This window comes from Talpa occidentalis, unplaced genomic scaffold (assembly GCF_014898055.3).
Source record: "Talpa occidentalis isolate TD23 unplaced genomic scaffold, MPIMG_talOcc4v2.1 talOcc4.14, whole genome shotgun sequence".
Taxonomy (NCBI): Eukaryota; Metazoa; Chordata; class Mammalia; order Eulipotyphla; family Talpidae; genus Talpa; species Talpa occidentalis.
Window position 1 is genome coordinate 84,488,368 of NW_023601433.1, and position 21,892 is coordinate 84,510,259.

A 21,892-nucleotide genomic window follows, 5' to 3' on the forward strand; every position below is an offset into this window, starting at 1 on the left:
TACAAAATTTGTATTTTGTTGCAAAATGTGACCAAGAGAGAGTGCCAGAAAGGTCATGGATATAAATCCTGGCTGGCCGGGAATCGAATCCACACTGCAGAGGCTGCAGACAGCTTCACAGCACTGCGTTCAACCCCCTGTGCCCCCGGGGAGGCCCTACATCTTGTTCTAATTAAATGTACTTCCTATTTAAAAAGTACACGAATGCTAATATTCAAAAGAATTCTCTATGGCCATACCACCCCGAACATGCCCCATCTTGTCTCAAAAGAGCTTTAAGCCTAAGGGGGGAGAAGAACCTTAAAAACAAAGATAAATTGGTAAGAGTCCCTTTTCATTTTTGAAACCATTCTGGAGAAGGTGGGGGTATTGCACAGCTACATAAATGCAGTTAGGGCTACTGCACTTCACACTTAGTCAATTTTGTGTTTTGTCTATTTTACCATGATTTAAAAAAAAAAAAAAAAAAGACACACAGAACTGAGTCAGGTCATAGTCAAATACTATCACCTAGAAGTGATAATGAATTGAAAACTCAGGAGCCCAGCCCACCTTGTAGGAAATAACATTCCAGAATGTTATCTTTCTTAATAAAGAAAAGTTAATTATAAAACTAAACTGCAACTTTACTGAATTTGTGAATTTACGTATGAAAACAACTGTGAGGTGGGGGGTGCGGGCAGGTCTGGGGGTCCCTTGCCTTACAGCATGAACTTGATGATTCCTTTGAAAAATGTGACCTCAGGCTGTAGGGAGAGACATTTGAAAAACGAAGAAGAAAAATGTGACCACAGTAAAGATTGTATTGAGAATGAAATGGCCCATTCCAAACCATAAGGTGCACTCCAAATTATACCAGGCAGTCCCAGCGAAACTGACGGAGATTATCCAAAGTAGTGAATTTAGTCAACAAATTTTATCAAAACCTGAGTGGTTAAAAATTTAGTGGTTAGATGCAGGAAGAGAGAATGAGAAGACTAAAATATGTACAAAATTTGTATTTTGTTGCAAAATGTGACTGAGAGAGAGTGCTAGAAAGGTCATGGATATAAATCATGGTAAGGAGAATTATTTTCCTTGTATAGAGACAAATGGAAAAGCAAGACGAGATATGACTATTCACCCTGTATGTTTATTTCCAGAAAGAGATCCAAAGAAGAACCTAGTTTGGATTCAGTTGCAGAGACAAGAGTTACTCCAGCCAAGAATAATCTCTCTCTCTCTCTCTCTCTCTCTCTCTCACACACACACACACACACACACACACACACACACACACACACACACACAGGCTTACCATTGGTCAATAATAAGCTCGAGTCACCCATCCGCTGAACCTTCACACCCCTATAATTTATTCCTCTATGCAATCATCAATTCCAGTTAATACCCTTGTTACTGTCCACTCCAATCAAATTATAACTACTTTTTATGCCCTTGTCCTGACTACACTGAGCTCCTCAAAGGCAGGAACTGTTTCATATTCATCCATCCCCCAGCACTGCAGCCCTCCTAGTGGGTATTTAATCTTTGCGGAATGGAAGGGAATTCAAATCCCAAATTCTTTCCAGTCCAGAGTAGCTATGGTCTGAGTAACACATGGAGCTTCCTTTGAGCACAAACTGTGCACAGGTTTTGCAGTATGGTACCATGCTGCGTTCTCATAACCTTTATTTTGTAGCTACATTTTATATCATGGTATTTGGGTATTTAAATGGACCTAAAAGGACATGAGCATCTGCTCATGGGTCCCTGTTGCTATTGACAGAATAGCAAATTTCTATTCCTGGCTCATTTGTCACTTTGCAAATTCAGCTTGGAAGCTTAGGTAGTTTCTACAGGGAGACACAAAGCAGCACCTGCAAAGAAACACTCACTCAGGATCATAGTCCCTTTCCCCTGCTGCTCATAGTCAAGCAACTGGGTGAATACAAAACTCACATGTGATATGACCAAAGAAGTAGGTGCTTTCTGCAGAAGCTTTTTCCATTTACAAAATGACCACATTGGATGAACCCTCAGCTCTCTGTCCACAACTGATTGGTGATGCGGACTCCTGCTTTGCCTTTACCTATTTTCTTGGGAGTTTTTCTGAGACTGGGACTCTAGCACTAGAAGGCTCTTTCATGCAGGTCTAAGCAAGATATGGCCACTGTTCTCTAATGTAAGACCAGGCCTTCAGGAAGCATTATGGGAAATGAGGCATTTCCAGGCTAACAGAGAACACAGCACCTCTCCAAAACCCCAGAAGGTAAACACTAAACAGCACCACGTGTGAAAACGAGGTGAGGGTCCCCATCCATGAACAGCATCTTCCCCTATGACACATACCCCCAACCCCTCTCCCTAGCTCGTCTCCCATTCAGAACTGGTGGTCTGTTTCCTGCCTTCCTGCTTGGTCTTGGCCCCTGCATCTTCAGTAGTGCCTATCCCAAGGATAAGTACCTCTTGACATGTGCCAGGCCCAACATCAGAATGTCACCACCCAGGTGATGGCCCCGTGTCTGTCCTGTCCACTGCTTATCCAGGGCCAGCAGGATAGTGCCTGGAATTCTGAAGGTGCTCCATGCTTTTGAATGGATAGACTGACCAGGCTAACCAACTAAACCAGCTGAATCTGGCAATCTACAGTACTCAGTTGAGACTGAAAAGAGGGCAAGACTGTTTGACATTATAAATAAGAAATACAAATCACTCCTTAGATTTACAATCGAGAATAACTAATGGATTTGTTTTTTAGAAAATGATTTATTTCTGCCAGGGTTAATGCAGTAATTAGAGCATTACAAAGCCAATGGCCTTGTAGTGTGTGGGCTAAACCTACTGTGAAGGGCAGGACTGACATCTCAGGGCACAAAATTTACTCCTCCCCCAAGCCGTCCTATCATCTCTCTGCTTCATATCCCCCACCCAGTACTGCTTAACCCGTCATTTGCATGGACATATTTTCTATTCATTACATACTCATAATTCCAAATAGAATTTACTTTCTGTCTCCCAGAGCTATTCACAGAGTAGACAATAAATGCTTGAGGAACTGATTCATTTATTCCGTATTCTGTTACCTTCTAGATAGGTGCTGCCAACTGTCGGCATTTTGCCAGCGTAAGAAGCTAAGAGACCTATAACCCACTTTTCCTGGACATTTCTAATAAAGCAAATGACAAATACCATAATATAAGAAAATGATTTTATTCCTAATTTTTAGTTCCCATACAGTTTACAAATACACTTTTACTCTGATAATACAGCTTTGCACCTAGCAAAGCAGTTGAACTAACACCCATAAATACAGGTGGGGAGACAATTAACATCCACTAATGCTTCTCTACATAAACTATTCTTTTAATGTCATTTTTAAAAAACAACTGCAAATAGACTACGTAATACACGTGGGCAAAAAAGGCAATTAAAGGAATCTCTTGAGACACTAAATGTATAATAAACAGTGCATATTATCAACATTTACACGATTCACATCAAAACGATGACATCCTAAAACGTATTCCTTTTAAAGGATAGATTTATCAATAAAATATTACATATCTTTTAATACTCTGGTACAATACTTCATATACTGCAGGAAAATTAAATGTAGGTCTAGTCATCCGCTTAATAAAGGATCCTTTTCCATTAGCTTTTATTAATAAAAGAATCACAATTAGGTCATAAATAAACAGGCAAATTATTAATTACATGATTTGAGGTTTAGGATGAAAACTTGTAAAAATTAGTTTGATATACAGTAAAGTTATACAACACACTAAAACCAACTGTTTAATATTTTTGCCTAGTATGAACTGCCCGTAGTGAAAAAGGAACCATGATGGAAGATACAATAAACTATATTTTGGAACTTACTTTTCAAGAGGAAGAGGGGAAAAGATTTCAACACCATGAAGGGCTAACACAGATCATAATAAAGGCATTGTGAAATCAGGGAGGCCATGTGCTTGCTATATAAAACTTTATTCCCCCAACAACATACAGAAATCAAAACCTGCACTGGATTTGTACTTAAGTCTACAGTCTAAGTTTCCCTTATGGATTAAAAATCTACAACAAAACACTGCACAATTGCTTACCTTTTCCACATTCCCCTGAACTAGAAATGACCCAGGACTTTCTATTATTTCTTAAAATCCCCAGCAAGATAACCCCTAAAAAATAATCTCAATGAATTCTTGGCTGTTCCAAAGCCACTGGCTCCGTGCAGGATGCACAGATGCCAAGAAAGTAGTACAGATCTTTTCTCCTGCTTGTTTTGCTATCTTTGAAAAGTCATTGATTTCAACGGGAGCGATGACCCCAATTTTCAGGAGGGCCACACACTGGTTAGGAGGTGCCTTGTCATTTTTTTAAAAAAATTTATTAGGACTCTGAAATTCGACTTTTTACAAAAATCCCAACGCTGCATGCCACGTAATTTCTCTACCCCAAATATAAAATCCCATGATTATAATTTCAAAATATTCACCAGTTATGGGTATTGTGCAAATTCTATGTCTACCAGCAAGCCCAGAAGCAGGTGTATATGTGTGTGTGTCTCTCACACCTACCTTCCAGGAAAACTGATTCAACTATCAGACTGCTCTGGCCCTGGACCCTTTGACTTCCTCAGAAACCACCTCTTTAGAACTTTCATTTCCACTGTTTTTTGAAATACGCACCTCAAGCTCACCCCATCTTCACTGTCCCTCAGCCTGATTCCATCAGTATAAAGTAATCTCGTCTGAGAACCTGCAATCACCTTTTAGCAAACACACGCCAAACTTCAGCAACCTAAGGACTGTTAGAATCTTGTCTTGGTATTTAGTTCACATAACATGACAGTTTGCTGACTTTGTGGAGGGGTATCAAAATGGAATCAATGTGCTTTAACAAAGCAAGCGAGTCAAGATCAGGCGCTTCTGCTGCAAGTGCAAGAGCAACTCATCTTACGCTACAGGCAGAGACATTAATGCAGCAGATAGATCTGTACAATCAAACCCCTGGATGCTGGTGAAAGACTTTGCCCCCAAAGTACAGAGTCAAAACAGTATTACAAAATCAAGGCAGACAGACCCATATAATGTGACGATGCAATAAAAAGAACAGATTTGAGATGCTCTTTGCAAACACTGAACTGAAATCTCTTTACAGGCTTGACGAGAAGACAGTAGTCACTTACATTCCGCTTATAAGATAATACCTTCAGCCACACCTGTGATCCGAAGCAATTCTAACTTCCATGGATATGGGGGGTGGGGGAGGAAGAGGAGGGATCGATGCACATTTTGCTCGTGAAAGGGGCAACTGCTCTCCCCAAACTGCCTCAGGGTTTCGAGGCAGGTGAAGACCTCGGGAGGGAACTACCACCAGGCCCACATCTAATCCTTCCACCAGGAGTCAAAGCAAGAAGAATCCGAGTAAGGAGAACATGACTTAACGGCAGAGGGGCCGTTGCATTTAGTTATCTTTACCAAGTCAACCAATGTTACCTTCACTGAGATACACTCGCTGGATGATGACTCCACACACAGGGCAAAGAAGGATGTCTTTGGAGAAGGCACTTAAGGTAGAACATTAGCAAATCTTACCGCTTGGTTAAAACAAAAATGAGCTACTGCCAACTCGACCTGATCAGCGGCCTCGGTGGGCCTCACGCCCCACAGCCCGACTGCATGGGTGCGCAGAAGCCTGCCTGGCCCAGCAGCAGAAAGAACTCTCCAGAAGTCGCGGCACTGGGATGGCTCTGCTTCTAAATGCTCTGCCACACACACCCATCCATCCTTCCAAGACCCGTTTTCCCAAGGGATGGTTCAAAAATATGCTCAGAGCTGGCGGTGCGGGTGCAGCATGCTTCCGGGGGGCCCTCTATTCTCGGGCTGACTTGGAGCTCACCCGGCGGTCAGAGGCAGCCCAGGCCGCCCCGAGTCACCAGCAGCTCCTACCTCTACCAACTGTAGTTGCTTTTCCGTAGCGCCGGTGCTGACAGGCTGTCACACTGGGGTCCCCCAATGAGCCTCACCTCCACTTCATGCCCCATGTCCCCTCTTCCCAAGTTTGGGCTGCGCTGTGACCTGCTTTACTCAATGGGGGCAGGAGAGAGGCTGCCACCATTCTGGGTTTAAGTCTTAGAAGTCCTGGCTGCTTTTGCACTGTAGGGAGCTCTGGGATGCCATGTGAGAAATCCAGCTATCCTGGGACTGCATGCAGAGAGAGGTCCAGACGTCCAGGCGGCAGAAAACCTGCCAACCACACGGGTGACACCAGCAAGGTGTGTGGAGGAACAGCTCAGCAGGGCCCAGTCCAGACTGAAGCACAGTGAGGACCAAAAAGAAAAGTTGTTTTAAGCCACTAAGTTATGGAGTGGTCTGTCACCAACAACTGATCACCAAAACACTGGTTATCCATAGATGCAGTTTTTCCTAAAGACAATGATTCAAATGAAAAGAAAACACGGTGAAGGCTTTCCCACCACCTTCTCAGTCAATAGGCTGAATAGTACTTGATCATCTGAGAAGAAAATACACCTTTTATCCTAATTCCTGTGTCCACTTCTTTTCCCATGATATTCTAATGGCAATGCAAAGGTAGACAGTCAACTTCTGACAGCCCAGGGAACTGGCTTAATTATCATTTAGCCAAGAAAAAAAGGAGAACAGCAAAATGAATTATCCATGACTAGATAAGCGATAATAAGTGAAACTATTCTCACTTCTATAGGATGCTGTTGCATAATTTTCCCAAATCATTTTTCCCTCTTACAAGAGCTCCATCATCCCCAATGAGAAAAAATATTAAATTTGTTAAGGTTATAAAAACAAAAATACCCTTAGTAGAATTTGAATCACCATGATCTGCAAAATATAGAGCACAGTTTAACTTCTTCAATGTAAAATGAAAGTCTTTAAAATGTAACATTGTCTACATTGTAGAGATGATTTCTTCTAATCTGAGGAAACAAGTAACTGGAAACCAGGTATTGTTGAGTTAGAGTACAGTGGTCTTGAATGGTTTCAAATGTCGCTTATCAAAAAGGTAGTCAACAACCACGCAAGCTTTGCAAATTCATTCTTCACATAAACTTTCTTGCATCTGCTCTTGATCTTTTTAAGGAGAAGGTGAAAGTTCACATCTGGGGAAGAAATAAGTTAGAGTCTGTAAGGAGTACAAGTCTAAGGGTTTGGGGATGCATGACATTACCTTAAAGTAGGTTTAAAGTAGGCCTCCCTGGTGGCCTAGGGCTATCACCACTATGGCCTGAGTTCGATCCCCAGATAGGGAGCTCACCGACATATGGCATAGCAGACCTCTCCTGTCTCACCTGCTGCTCCCCTCAGCAGTGTATTTCAATAAATCTGCCTGCTCTGCTCCCCACTCTGTCTCTGGTGAATCCTCTCACCCTGCCCACCACCACCACCTCTGGCCTACACCCCAGTTCCTCTATGCAAAAAAAAAAAAAAAAAAAGTAGAGGGCCTCCCCTGGTGGCGCAGGCGGTTGAGCGCCGCGCTGTGAAGCTGTCCACAGCCTCTGCATCACCAGTTCGATCCCAGCCAGCCGGCCGACCAGCAAGGGTCCCACATGGCGCAGCAGACCTCTCCTGTCTCGCGTGCTGCTCCCCTCAGCAGTGTATTTCGTCAGTCTGCCTGTTCTGCTCCCCACTCTGTCTTTGGTGAATCCTCTCACCCTCCCGCACATCTGGCCTGTACCCCGGTTCTTATATAAATAAATCAATAAATCTTTAAAAAAAAATAAAAAGTAGTTTAAAGATTTTAAACATGGTACCCATTGGATTGAGGATTTCATCAAAACATACACCAACCACACACTCAGGTCACTCTCTAAAAAGGTGACTGACAGGGAGGAAACATACAAGGAGATGAGTTCCAGCAGCACAGCTGGAAGGGAGTGGACTGGTCACAGATGCCCAGGCTGTGTCGCAAAGACCTCAGGCACCCTAACCCCAACCACTGTTGTGTCCAGGTCCCTACAGACCTCTGAGTCCAGCACAGGGAGACTCCCTCTCCTAAAAGCGGCGGGAATGGTGCTATCTGCACTTCATCATCAATATCAACCATGTCCCTGGGCTTCCCTGGTGGCGCAAGGGGTATGAAGCAATCCGCAGCCTCTGCAGCATGAGTTCAATCCCCGGCCAGCCAGGGAGCAACCCACATGGCGCAGCAGACCTCTCCTGACTTGCCCGCTGCTCCCTTCAGCAATGTACTTCGGTCAATCTGCCTGTTCTGTTCCCCACTCTATTTCTGGTGAATCCTCTCACCCCCCCCACATCTCTAGCCCATACCCCAGCTCTTGTATGCATAAATAAATAAAATCTTGAAAAAAAAAAAAAGAAAAAAAAACCATGTCCCTATAAGAAGTGCTAACTTTGCCCCTCACAGAATCAATTCTGCATTTGGTTTTAATACTTAATGAACTCTTAAAAACAAGTTCAGCTTGGAGGAAAAAAAAAAGAAGTAGAGGGAGAGGAAAAGGCAAGCTGGTTTGTAAAACTCAATTATGATGCACTTAGCTGAAACACTCACGTTACTTGACTGCTTAAAAATGCCACAAATGATATAACCAATTAACAGAAACAATGTCAGTACCGATTTCTGTGCTGAAGTCCTAGTGGGTCTTCTCATCTGAAGCTCTTCTGCTGCTGCATCAGCCCCACATTTTCATAGACTCTGGCATTGTCTTCTCTCATTCTGAAAAGAAAGATAGATGTCAACGGACAAGCATGCCTTGCGGCTTCAGGGGACCAACGCGATGTGGTGCGGACGCAGAACACCCAGTACCTGGCATGCTAGGAAGAAATGGAAGACACAGACCACAGCATTTATAAATGTGAAATTAAAAGTGAAACAGAAGCCTTCAGTCCCTTTGGGGTTTGGAGGAAAATGAGTTTTTTTCCAAGGTGGCACAGAGCAAGAAGCATCTGGATTCACCCTTAGGAGGATAGGATGTGCACAGACAGAAGAGGCCCCAAGCAGAGGTGTGGGGACTGGCAAGAGCCCAGTAGTAGTCAGACAGGGACTAGAGACCTGTGGCCAGAGTCTGCCTAGCATGAAGGGGAGTGGTGACAGGAAGCCGGGGCTGGCTTAGGGCCCCAGGCGGGAGGGCCAGTGCAGCAGAGTCCATACTCCATCTGCCAAGCAGAGCATGGAGATCAGTGCAGGCTAGGAGGTGGAGGAAGCCAGCAGCTACGGATGAGAAGAGTGAGACAAAACAAAAAGGGGGTCGGGGTCCGAGGTCTCCTAGCTCTGCACCCCAGAAGGGACATGACAGGAAGAGGAGGCACAGAAGCTGTAAGTCACGGGCCAGCCACTGGTAACAGGGAGTCATCTGTGCCAGCTCTGTTGTGCCAACAGAGGAAAGCCCTTAGCCCTGACCTGTTGGTCCCACTACAAATTACTGCAGAGAGCAACTTAAAATATCAGCTTTCCCAGTCAGTCCAGCAGGAAGACGCAACTTGGTGGAGAGAGCGCAGAATAGAATGGCTGTGTAATTGTTTCAGTGTTAACTAGAAAGCAAATGTTAATAGGGGCCATCTTTTAAAATGTTGATATAGAGGATTAAAGTCAGCAGGGGCTTAAAAATCCACATCAGAATCAAATAGAGATGAAGATTCTTAGGGGAAAATAGAGAGTAAATGTTATACCAGCAAGTGACTTTAGAAAAACAGTAATTTACAATTGTGACTCACTATCGATTTAACAAATGATTCCCTATCTTGTTTTCATTTAAACAAGAAGCTGGCAAAGTTTTTCTGTAAAGGACTGGAGGGTAAATATTTCAGGCTCAGCCTTTTTGTTTTTGACAGAACCATTCAGGAGTTGTGCAAAAATAGGCCAGGGCTCACTGGGTCTAGGGGCTGCATCACGCCGACCCCTGGTTTAAATGCCCCAAAGCTAATTACTTTTTTTCCTCAAAAAAATTTTAAAAAAAATTTTTAATTGAGTAACACTGTTTTACAACACCGTGTGTGATTTGGGGAATAGATTCACACCTCCTCAGATGTATGCCAAAGCAGATTCCTATTGCCTGTGGAAAAGCAGATCATGACTGTGTTTACACATTAATCATGAATTTATTTACTTTTACTGAGCAAACATATTTGTCTCAACACATCGAAAGGAGCTTTCTGCTTAGGAAAATTAAAATCAATTTAAATCCACAACAGTGAACATGCACAGGTGAAAGGCGCTACAAAAATGTATTAACATGATCTTTTTAAACCTTGCTAAGGTATGGTGTTTGGGTAAACAATTTCTCTTATTGCTACTTACTCGGCACAGGATGGTGTTGGCGTGCAAGGTGGGAGGGGACTCTGATCTCCGCTTGTCTGGTCTGTTAGGGAATACTTGATATTGGTATATTCGTGCCCTTTCCTCTTGCTTTTCTGAAAGGTAAACATTGCACACATGAGGAGGTATGAAGTTTTTAAAGGAATAAAGAAGCAAAAAAGCGGTGTCACCAAAACAAACAAAAAAGAACAAGAGAGTGAGACAGATAAATAGGTTGGACCTTTGAGAATTAAAGCTATGTTGACATTTTTGAACATCTTAAAGCAAATGTTACTGAACTCACCTCCTCGACATAAATATACCATATGGATGAAAAGTACTTTTGAACCATTCAATTCTAAAGCACAGAGTCATACATTAACAACTTACTGTATCCAACCAACTGTACCTGTTTCTCACCTCAGGGAGAATTCACACTTTCTTTGCCACATTCCCATCTAATCATTTCACTTGCAACACATTCAATGATTTTCAGGTAACCAGCTGGGAAGAGTTCCAAAAATAAATTCGTTCCCAGTAAAAATGGCACATAGGTACAAAAGATGATAGCACTCTCATTAGAAACAGTAATACACTTTATCCTATCTTCCCACCCCCACCCTGGAAAAGACCCTTGCACCTTTAAAATATTTGGGGGGGGGGTGGGGAAGAGTATGGGGGATTCTAATGATAGGTCTGGAAAAAGATGGTACTGAAAACCAATAGAATATCATCTCAGCTCAGATCCAGACTAAGATACAACTGGCAGGACTCGTAGTTGGATGGTTTAGCACCCTTTTCTAGTCCTAGATTCATCTAGAAACAACCAATTCCAAAACTCTAAGTTATAATAACATCAAGTTATTGTCATCACATTGCAGGATTACACAGGAAATGTCAAAAAAGTAGGAAGGGGGCCCACATGGAATCCTGCCGTGCATGCTAGGCCCTTCACTGCTGGTGAGAAGTCATTCTTCTCAGCACTGGCTGTACCAACTAGCTAGTATCCACTAAAATCAAAAAGGCACAGATCCTACCTACAATCTAGCACATTTACTTCTCAAGAAATTTACAAACATTTTCCTACAAGAGTTGTACAATAATGTACTATTCCTGATAATGTCCAAGAGAACAAATGAATGCGATGTATTCAGATCATGAAATAAAATAATAAGCAATAATGAGAAGGAACAACAAAAAGTGTACGTATATCAAAATAGATTCAATTAATAATGTCAAATAGAAAAAACACAAATTGCAGAACAATAAAAAGGTATGATATTATCTATTAAATATTCTCAACACAAAAACAAAGGTAGACATTGTGTATAGATATCTGTATTTGAACTTTAAACTATAAAAAGGGACAACAAAGCTAATGATTGCCTTGGGGATTCTAGGGGTAGAGAAGAGGGGTGGACCTGAGGGTGGGGAATTAGAGACCTCAGCTATACCTGGTATACTTGATTGCTTTCATAAAAGGGAAAGACTTAAAAGAAATGTGACAAAGTGACTGGAAACAATGCACACTGTCAAGGGTGCCCGAAAAAGGAACTCTCATTCGCTGTTGGTGGGAATATAAATTGGTGCAGCCTCTGTGGAAAAAGGTATGGATATTCCTTGAAAACCTGAAAATGGGATTATCATATGATCCAGCAATATGGCTCCTAGGCATTGATCTGAAGAATATGAAAACAATACAAAAAGATTCACACTCCACTATATTCACAGTAACATTATTCACAATAGCTGAGATGTAGAAACCATCTAAATGACCATCGATGGGTGAGTGGATAAAGAAGGTGTGGCATATCTATTCAATGGAATACTATGGAGCTGTTAAAAAGATGAAAGCTTGCCTTTTGCAACAACATGGGTGAAACTTGAGGGGATTAAGCTAAGAGAAATAAGTTCAAATGTAAAACACAACCATTCAGTGGCTTCTCTCAATGTGGACTATAAAAAACCAAATCAAAGAAATCAACACATCACAATAAACATAACTCTTAGATGCTATGAAAAATATAGTAGTGGCCAGAGGGGGAGGGGGGGAAAGGTGTGAGGAGGAAAGGGTAATGGACATCAACCTGATGGTAGCAAGAGCATTATAAGTTTGGTGTGAGGTAAGGCTTATTCACACACAAAGGTAAAGACTTACTCCTTAAATTTATATATTTTTTAAATCAATGATCAATCAATAAAGTTTTATTAAAATATAAATCATCATTTTGGGTGTGGTACTGTGTTTTTTAACTTTTCAAAACAAAGTGTAAAGCATAAAAGAAATTTAAATGCACCAGTGAAGTTTATTTTTTTCCAAAATAACTAATAAAAGGTGGAAAATTTATTACACATGAAACAAAGGGAATGCTCCCATTCCAGTCTGCAGACTGTCACACCTCACTGACTGAAGACCAAAAGCTGGCCCAAGATAAGGGGCCAGCTGAGAAGTGACACACATCCCCCTGGAGTCTGGCAGGAAGGCCACTGTCACAGAAGTGAAGTGCGGGGGAGTTAGTGAGCTGCCCTGGCCTTGATCCCAGAAGATGTGGGGAAAGCCTAGGGGGAGCAATTCAACACGCAGGGTCACCCACGTGCTGAAGGGCCTTCTCTGCTGCCCCTAACTGCCCTCCATGCTGGGGTGGCCTGGCAGTGACAGGAGGGGCATTAGTAACTCTGACTGCAAGGGCTGGCAGTCACAAGGATCCCTCAAGTACCTACACAAAGGTGTGCTCCCAGGGCAAAGGTGACAGGGCAGCTGAAACAACCTAAATCAAAGTCGGGAACCTTCTCAGCTCCCTGCCCCTCCCCTCACTACAGACCCATCTGGTAATGAAAGGGTTGGCACTGGACCTCTAGAAAGATGGGGCGGGGGGAAGGTGTCAAGAGGAGAAGGAGAACAATAAGCAAAAAGCTGATGGAGAAAACACATCACAAAAGAAACTAAACCATGAAAGAGAAAGAGAGAAAGACAAAGTTCTGCATTAATATCACAGACTTTGCAGACATGAGCTTTCATCAGAAAGAGCTCAAGTAAGGGATTAGGAGACTACAGAGGAGATGAAAAGCAAGCTGTCAAAGCAGTGGAAAGGAACAAGAAGAACAAACAAGAAATATTTGAAATTCAAATCCAATTAAAAGGAGTAAAAATAAAATAACTAGAAACATAGGAAAGAGCATAGTCAACAGGCTAGAGGGCAACATAGGACAGAAGTGATAAAATACATGGAAGTGAAGGAGGAAGCAAGGAGGAGATGCCATGTCCATAGTAGAATTCCTGAAGACAGAACAAAGAGAAGAGGGAAAGTACTCTAACACATAATGCGAGAAAATGTTCCTGAAATTTAAAAAGAAAAAAAATTTGCATTTGCATTTTAAAAGGACACATAAAATAGGGAAAACTTCACGATCAATCTCTCCAACATCAACCAGAAAGACTCCACCTGAACTGGATCTCCAGGCAAAAAAACTCAGTCCATATAAGAAGGGATAATCAAATGGACTCTGAACTCCAACAGTCGCAGAATTATAAAAAGTCGGGGGCCTCCCTAGTGGCATAGAGGTTAAGTCTCAGTGCTATCACCACTAAGGCCTGAGTTCGATCCCCAGCCAGGAAGCTAACCTATATATGACGCAGCAGCCCTCTCCTGTCTCACCTACTGCTCCCCTCAGCAGTGTATTTCAGTCAACCTGCCTGTTCTGCTCCCCACTCTGTCCCTGGTGAATCCTCTGACCCCCCACACCTCTGGCCTACACCCCAGTTCTTCTATGCATAAATAAAAATTTTTAATTATAAAAAGTTGTGTGGAGAAAAAAGATGGCCCAAGAATCTTTACACTTGCTAAGGGACCCTTTACTTAAGAAGCCAGTGCTCAGACATTTTCAAGCACGCAAAAATTTGGAATATAGTGTCTTAAAAATAAAACAAAAAACCCAATAAAGAGTGAAAACTAACCAACAGAGATAAATCAAAATCAAGAATTCAGAGCTATAGAAACCATGATAGAAAAACTAGAATTTTAATTTAAATACAGCAATGACACTAAACAACTGTGGCAACAAGAGATATGTCATAAAATGTACCAAAATCAGGAGACAAAAGAAAAATATGCAAATTCATTTTCACAGATGGAGTTAAAGATCAATTATTATAGCAAAAACAGTTAACAATTTCTAAGCACTTAGTTTGTGCCAGGCATTATATGAATATATTATCTCATTTTAATCCTCACAACATAGGAAAGAACACAGTCTTTTGAAATAAACACTATTACTAACCCTACTTCACAAATAAGCAGCATATAATTTCTTTTTTTTTTAAGATTTATTTATTTATTTATACAAGCACTGGGTACAGTCAGAAGCACGGGAGGGTGAGAGAATTCACCAGAGCCAGAGCAGGGAGCAGAGCAGGCAGGAGGACCGAGGTACACTGCTGAGGGGAGCAGCGGGCGGCAGGAGAGATCTGCGCGCCATGTGGGACCCTCCTCTGGTGGCCGGGGAGCAGCCGGGGATCGAAATGGCGCTGCAGAGGCTGCGGGCAGCTTCGCAACCCAGCGCTCAACCACTGCACCACCGGGGAGGCCCAGCAGCATATAATTTCTACATCATGTGCTTAAACCAAGGGTTGGCAAACTAGTCTGGGGACTTTTTATAAGGCTTGTGAGATAAGAGCAGTTAGCTATCTCACAAGTTTAGTGGTTTTTAAAAAGTTATTAAAAAGAGTAAGGATCAGAGAGCACATGCAGTCTGCAGAGCTGAAAAGATTCACAGTCTGGCCCTGTACAAAAAAAGTTTGCCTGGGTCCCTGAATGACATTGTGGAGCAGATCTGCCCTATAAACCTTCATTATAGATTGCCTGTCACCTTGGACTTTTAATGTTGAAGAGAAATAAGCTTCTATCTTGTTTAAGCCATTATTATTTGGCCTCTGTTAAGAGAGCCAGACCAATTCATTAACTATTTAAAAAATAAAAAAGGCAGCATTATAGACTTATAGACCAGGGGAAAATTTGCAAAAAAGAAATTCAAGGAGAAAATATTTTATTTAGTCTATTTACTAAATTTTTTGAACAACCATTTATAAATATTTAAAGGCCTTGGGAGTAATCACCTCTAAATAGCAGTCACAGATTTTTAGAACCGTAGTATCAACTTACATAAAAAATTATATTTAAACATAAAACTTTTAATTAAATATTAAATGGAAGAATTGGCAGGGAACATTACTTATTTTAAAACACATTCAAAGTTTGAAAATCTTAACCTTTTTTTAAATAAAAAATTTCAATATACAAAAAATAAAAACTGAAGCATAAACTTGCTTTCTACTCAATACTTTTAAATTGTAGTAAAAAACACAGAACACTAGATATACTCTCTGAAAAGAATTTCAAGTGTTCAGCATGATGTTGTTAACCGCACATCTTATTAAACTGCAAAGCTCTAGAACTTTTCACCTTGCATGAATGAAACTCCACATCATTGAAAAGCAACTCCCCATTTTCTCATTACTTTCTTGAAAATCAAAATCAGTATTTCTACATGAAGTGATTACAAAAGAATTTTCTAATGAAGAATAATTAATACAAATGGGACAGGAATTACTTTAATGAGTCAAAGTAGCTCAAGGAAAAGCGTTAAGAGGTGGGAGCTTTGCAGCTAATTTAGGGAGAACAAGCACTGAATCTGATTCACAATTGTGACGAGTTCGTTTGCAGTACCAGGACGGCCCAGGCTGTCTCAGAGATCACGAAAATTCTCAAAGGGTGGAGACCTTTGTTTTTTTTTTTTGTTATGTGAAGTGGAGAAAATTTTGTTTCAGATGCCTAAAAAATGGTCTGAAGTTGATCTAGCCTCCACGCCAATACACTAGCATGGTTACCAAGGTTTCTGCAATATTTACAATATCATATGGCCTTGCTAAATGACACAGCCAAGGTTGAGAGGAGAGACCAAGCACGAAGCTCCAAAATCATCTGGTATTAAATATCTTTCCATGTAAAGGAACTCCAGTTACATCCTTAGATTTTTCCATTACAAAAAAAGTTCAAAAAGCCAAGAGCAAAAAGAACGGGTAGAAATAAAATGCTTTTTTGTCTTGGCTACAAAACAAGACTGACTGCTCCTCTGGTGTGCTCTGGGGTCAAGTGTCAAGCTCGCTAACACCTGGCCTCCTTCCACACCTCATCACAAAATCCCACGGGTTCCACTTCTCTCCAGGCTGGCTGACATCCCCACCCACCAGCCACACTACCCACAGTTCTCACCTGCTGGTCCCCCCATAGCTGTCCAGGCCTAGAGACCCAAGAGGTCTTCCCTCTCAAGCCAGGGCCACTCCTATTTTTAAAATGACGATCATTTTATGTCACCCCCCTCCTTTAAAATCCTCAGTGGCTTCCCCATTCACCTTGGGATTGAGTCTAAAACCCTTGCTATACCTGTAAGCCCCACCCCTCAAAAACAGATCTCTTACTTTTCTATTCCCACCCATGACACCCCCTTCTCCCCACCACTTCCCTCTATCCAAACACTGGGAACATGACTTCCAGAATATGACTACTTATATTCTGGTGTTCAGAGGCAAAGGAGTACAAAAAAGGTGTAAATGTTTGCAAGTTTCTATCTTTTCATTTTAAAAAGTAAAGCTGTATTTAAAAAATAAACAAAAAATATACCTATATAAGTACAAATAAAAAACACATACTATGCACCTGTATACAGAGAAAGAAAATGAATGATAACGCCGGTGTATTAAAATGTTCACAGAAGTGCTGGGTAAAGGGGATTCTATACACTATTTTTGCAAATAGAAACTCTTTAATAATGTAAATGGAAGCTAAAGAAATCCACTACTTCCAAGTAAACGGTGGTGTGAGGAGAGACATTTATATAAAGACTTTCCCCATTTGCTTCATTTGCATTTTCTGCTGGATTTCCACCTGCACTCATATATCCTCCTTCCCAGTACTGTCTCTACCTCTCTGCTGCCTCCCCACTGCTCTCTACCCTGTCATTTTCTTCTTTTCATTCATCCCTATTTAGCAAATGCATTTACTCCTCAAGGTCCTCAACTCTTCATTGTTTTGGAAATGTCTACATTTTATAACAATTGGTTATCCAGAATGTGTTTTGTTCTTGGGTAACTTTATGCTTAAACTATTCTTGGATCAAAATAAGTATAACTGGAAGACAAATACACAATAGCCTAATAATCTAAAGAGTTCTGAGCGCTTCAAATAGGATAAAGTCAAATTTAAAGCACTAAAGTTTAAAACCAGTGGTTTGGTAGTTGTTTGACCTACATTTCTACACACAGTGTTTCTGAAGATGTTTTTTGTACAATGAAAATAATCTAACGAGTACCTTTGTGTGGACGAAGGTCTCACTAAACTAATAAACATGCATCTTGCTTTGGCTGACCATGCTTGGATAATGTGGCTACTACTCTGCTAGGCTAGAAATCTTGCCAATTAAGTGGCAGGTACTGTTTTTAGAAGAACTTGGCTCTCATTTTGAGAAGCTGGGTTCTCTGGAAAGCAATGAACAGGGCAAGGCAAGCCAATACCACTGATGTTTAGACATTACCCATCTACAGCACAGCAAGGGGCAGGGGTGGGGTGGGAGCTAAGCAGAGCTCCCCAAAAGAGCAATCTTCTCATTTCCCTCGTATCAGCGTATTCCTAATTAACTCAGCTTTGTGTCTGTTATGAATAGCTTCAAATGGAAAGGCTCCAATTCCACATTCTTCCTCATTATGCACGGCTTATTAAAATTGAAATTTCACTGTTTCCAACTCAACCAAATTGGTGATTCAAACTGCTGTGCGCTATTAAGAGTGAGGCATTCATTTAAGAGATGGCATCAGGATAAATATGGCCTGGATCTAGACTGGAACAGGCTGCAAGCTTCAAGGATTGGAGTTCTAAGCTTGCTTGCTGTGTGAGGCTGGGCAAATCCCCACCTTTCTGTGTGGCAGCACCCCTTGTGGCCTGGAGGGCAGTAGGGCATCCCTCTACCCTGAAAAGTCAGAGGTGCAAAGTAGGGAACCATTCGTCTCCAGAAAGACACTTCCTGGTGGGAATGCATTTGCCATTCCCAAAAGAGACAATCATCTACCAGAATCTATCCTCCTGCTCAAAAGGAGAGTATAACCAAGTTGCCCAGAAAAGAAAATGAAAATCAGCAAGTCGGCCCCTCCGCCTTGGTACCTGCTCTTCTTCAATCCTGCGCTGTAGTGTTTCGATGTAATGCTGGACGGCCATGTAGATGAATCGGTACTGTGCTTCTGTCTGGACCATCCCTGACCTCTGAGACCGCACCATCTGAATGGTCTTGGGAACGTCGATGTCACAGTCCACACCTACAAAGCAAACAGCACTAGCATCAGGAAAAACCTCAGCCAGCGGAGAGGTTTAATGTTCGGCTTCCCACAGATTCAGAGAGAAAGCAAGGCAGTCTGCAATATCTCACTGACGTGACCTCAGGGCTCCAGCACTGATCTTTGGACCAACACCAATGTTCCACATGGTCAAGTGTCATGTGGGACAAGTGTCATGATCAAGTGTCAGAGATGAGGGTTCCCTCACCTTCCAACAGCTCCACCCCACCCTGTCAGCAAGCATCATGGGGCTGGGGAGACACACTTGTACCTTCCACAAAAGATCACAGGGATCCACAGACCCTAGACTTTGTTTTATGCCAAAAGCACACACAGCATCACTTCCGTTCTCTGGGAAACACACCTGAAAGTTGCAGTCTTCAGCCTGGAGTTTTGTGAAAATTTTGTAGCGTTCAAATTCTCTCCCCCAGGCTATTTTCATGAGCACTTTCCTTTCATAACCTAAAAACAGGAACGGTAGCTTCTTGCCCTCCAGATGACCTACCTTTCTCTCTGATGATGTCGATCAGGATATCAATCACAATGAAGGTCCCTGTCCGGCCGATTCCAGCACTGTGGGCAGGAGGGCAGAGAGCAGTGACAATGGAGCCATTCATGGGGGCTCATACTCAAAACCAAGCTATGAATATTAACAAACAATTCTGCTCCAGGGAGCATTTACAAGATTGTCTATTTATATTTTAAAATACATCAATAGACAAAGCACAGGGCTTTGGAGGCCATACAAGCGGCGCTCAAGCTGGCTCCTCCAGGACAAAACACCAGGCAAGGCTCTCTACCCCCTAACCTTGAGTTTCCTCTCCCACCAGTGGACTGGGTGTTACAGCAGATACCTGACAGGGTGGCTGTGAGGATCGAACATGAGCAATGGATGAGAAACACTGAGCTCAGAGGCTGACAAAGCAAGTGCTCAAGAAGCAGCAGCTTTAAAAAACGGAACAAATAAAATTTCTCACACATCTGCTTGCCTAACAGATGAATGAGATTCAGGAAGCCAAGTCTCCCGGCATAACCATGAAGCCCAAACAGACAGAGCAGCCTGCAAGCTCTGTGCAGAAGCCACAGGCCTGGCTCCCGGAGGCCCAGTGGGGAACAATTTGAACCTTTTGACCCAAGTAAGTATAGTATCAGGAGGAAAAAGAGATCTTACATCCATGGCAGAAGAGAACAGAATCATAACCAAAGAGATGAATCCTAAATTACTCTCTTTAAAAAGAAAACCAAGTCAACATGACTAGACTAAGGGCTCCCTGAAGTAAGTACTGTGTCCACCCTCTACCCCCCCAGGATCTGGCAGATCTATGAGAAACATAGTTGGGGGTCAAAATGTCCCCAGATGCAGTTTAACCATGCTTCAAATAGAGAGTATGTTTTGGCCTCAGTTAGAGGACTGGGGTCGGGGGAACCAGCCTGGGAGTCAGGAGCAGGGAGGGTTGCTCACCTGCAGTGAACCACCACCGGCCCTGCGTCCATGATGCCCTCCTGCTTGTGGTGCACCTCCTCCAGGAAGTCCAGCACGCCCCCGGGGTCACTGGGCACTCCATGGTCTGGCCAGGTCCGAAAGTGGTATTGCCAGACGGTTCTCTCCGTATTCCCCTGGAGTAGAGCCAAGAAAAACCAGAAAAGAATTAAATAAATCAAGGGGATGCAGTGTAGCGTGGTCGCCATCTTGCCCTGTGAGCCACGGGGCTGGCGGCTCGCTCCTCCCTCCTGCTGCATTTCAGGGTCCTCCTCACAAGCCTCCCTGAGCTTTTCTCCTTTGGGATCTGGCTAACAATCCCGGGGAAAGCTCTCTGCCCCTGTTAAGAACCAAGATGTCTAGTCAGGCGATTTGATCTTCGGGAAACCACAACTTGAGCCGCCTCTGCGTCACCCCCCACAGGCAGCATCCTCATTCCTTCACGTGCAGCTCGACCCCAGGAAGGGGGCTCTGTTCCCACCAGAGGAAACAGGCACCTCCCTGAGACACTTGTTCCTTTTTGTCTTTTCATACACAATCCTCCTCCTCTTCTCCAACACACACACTTTAATTCTGAGATCATGATAGTTTATGTGTCTGCTTAGTGCAAAGTATGTAAGAAGACCTATTTTGGCAAGATTCAGGCCTATGTCCCAGCATCCACATTCACTGTGTCCTGGACATCTGAGCCTCAGTTTCTTCATTTGCATCTTGCTATCACTGTGAGGATCAATGAAGACAGCCAGCACTCTGCTCGGCGTTCTTTGGAGGACAGTGAAGACCAACACTGACACCAAGACAGAGGCCAAAACTTCCCTGCTTGGGTCCACCCATTTAGGGCACCTGGCGACACTAAGTGGGATGGGGAGGGAGAGAAACTACATCAATGTCCACCACCGGGGACCTTTAAGACATCCAAGACAACCATAATTAAGATCTTTTCCTGAATAATGTGAATTTAATTTGCTGATGTCACAATAAAGATTTTTCTTGATGTTACAGTGAACTACAAACTGGGGTCTCAAGAGGACACAGAGAGAGCCCAGCCCAGCTGCCGCATACACCCTGCTTCCCACAAATGGTCACCAGGGTCTCTGCCTCAGCTTCTCCTTGAGGTCGGGGGTTTAAACGAGATCATGTGACAGCACTTTAGAAAATAGGTCACATGCGTGAATGTGTGTGGATCCTATGTGAGTGGTAGCTCTGGAGTCACGAAAGACCCCAGGACTGCACCTGCGTCCCAGGGTGCAAAGACCAGCCCAAAAGCCTGAGGCCGGCATCCCTGACAATGAGCAGGCAGCTGGCTTATCACTAAAACTGAAGAAAAACCCTGCCTGGACTCTTTGTCTGAAGTCTTCTAAATCTCTCTTATTTCTGCTGTCAGCTCCCCTGTCCAGCTCCTCTCACATCTCTGAAACATTCTAGCTTAGTCCCACCACCCCCAGGAGCTCCCCAGCCCACTGACCCTCCCTCAGCACTGCCTCCAGCTTGGCTGCAGGGGCGGGGAGAGATAACCCACTGTCCACCACACATCTCCAGCCCCGACTCTCTCTTCACCCTCTGTGCCACCCAGCTAAGTCCCACACAGAGATGAGCCCAAACACCCACTCTCTCTGTCCTATACCTGGGGAACAGCGGTGCCCTTGCAGCAAGATCATTCACCCAGGTAATGGTGTTGCTAAATATGCAGGGTCACCATCTCCCTGGGGCCTCAGCAAGGCCCAGAATCGACTGAATTTCTTGCCCTCTCTGCACAACTG

General features: G+C 43.0%; 1 protein-coding gene across 2 annotated transcripts in view; it reads right to left on the minus strand.

The window, feature by feature from the left end:
• Positions 1-3,175: 3,175 nt before the first annotated feature.
• PTPN11 (protein tyrosine phosphatase non-receptor type 11) overlaps positions 3,176-21,892 on the minus strand; it is a 74,235-nt gene continuing 55,518 nt past the window's right edge. Inside the window, exons 11-16 of one of the 2 annotated variants that reach the window (XM_037511131.1) lie at positions 20,115-20,269; positions 19,158-19,225; positions 18,483-18,634; positions 10,276-10,388; positions 8,593-8,694; positions 3,176-7,120 (exon numbers count right to left, since the gene is read on the minus strand). In XM_037511131.1, coding sequence (XP_037367028.1) covers positions 8,625-8,694; positions 10,276-10,388; positions 18,483-18,634; positions 19,158-19,225; positions 20,115-20,269 — 558 coding nt within the window. In that variant the 3' untranslated portion in view covers positions 3,176-7,120; positions 8,593-8,624. Of the gene's footprint in view, positions 7,121-8,592; positions 8,695-10,275; positions 10,389-18,482; positions 18,635-19,157; positions 19,226-20,114; positions 20,281-21,892 lie in introns of both variants that reach the window. The other variant, XM_054695322.1, reaches the window with a different exon arrangement.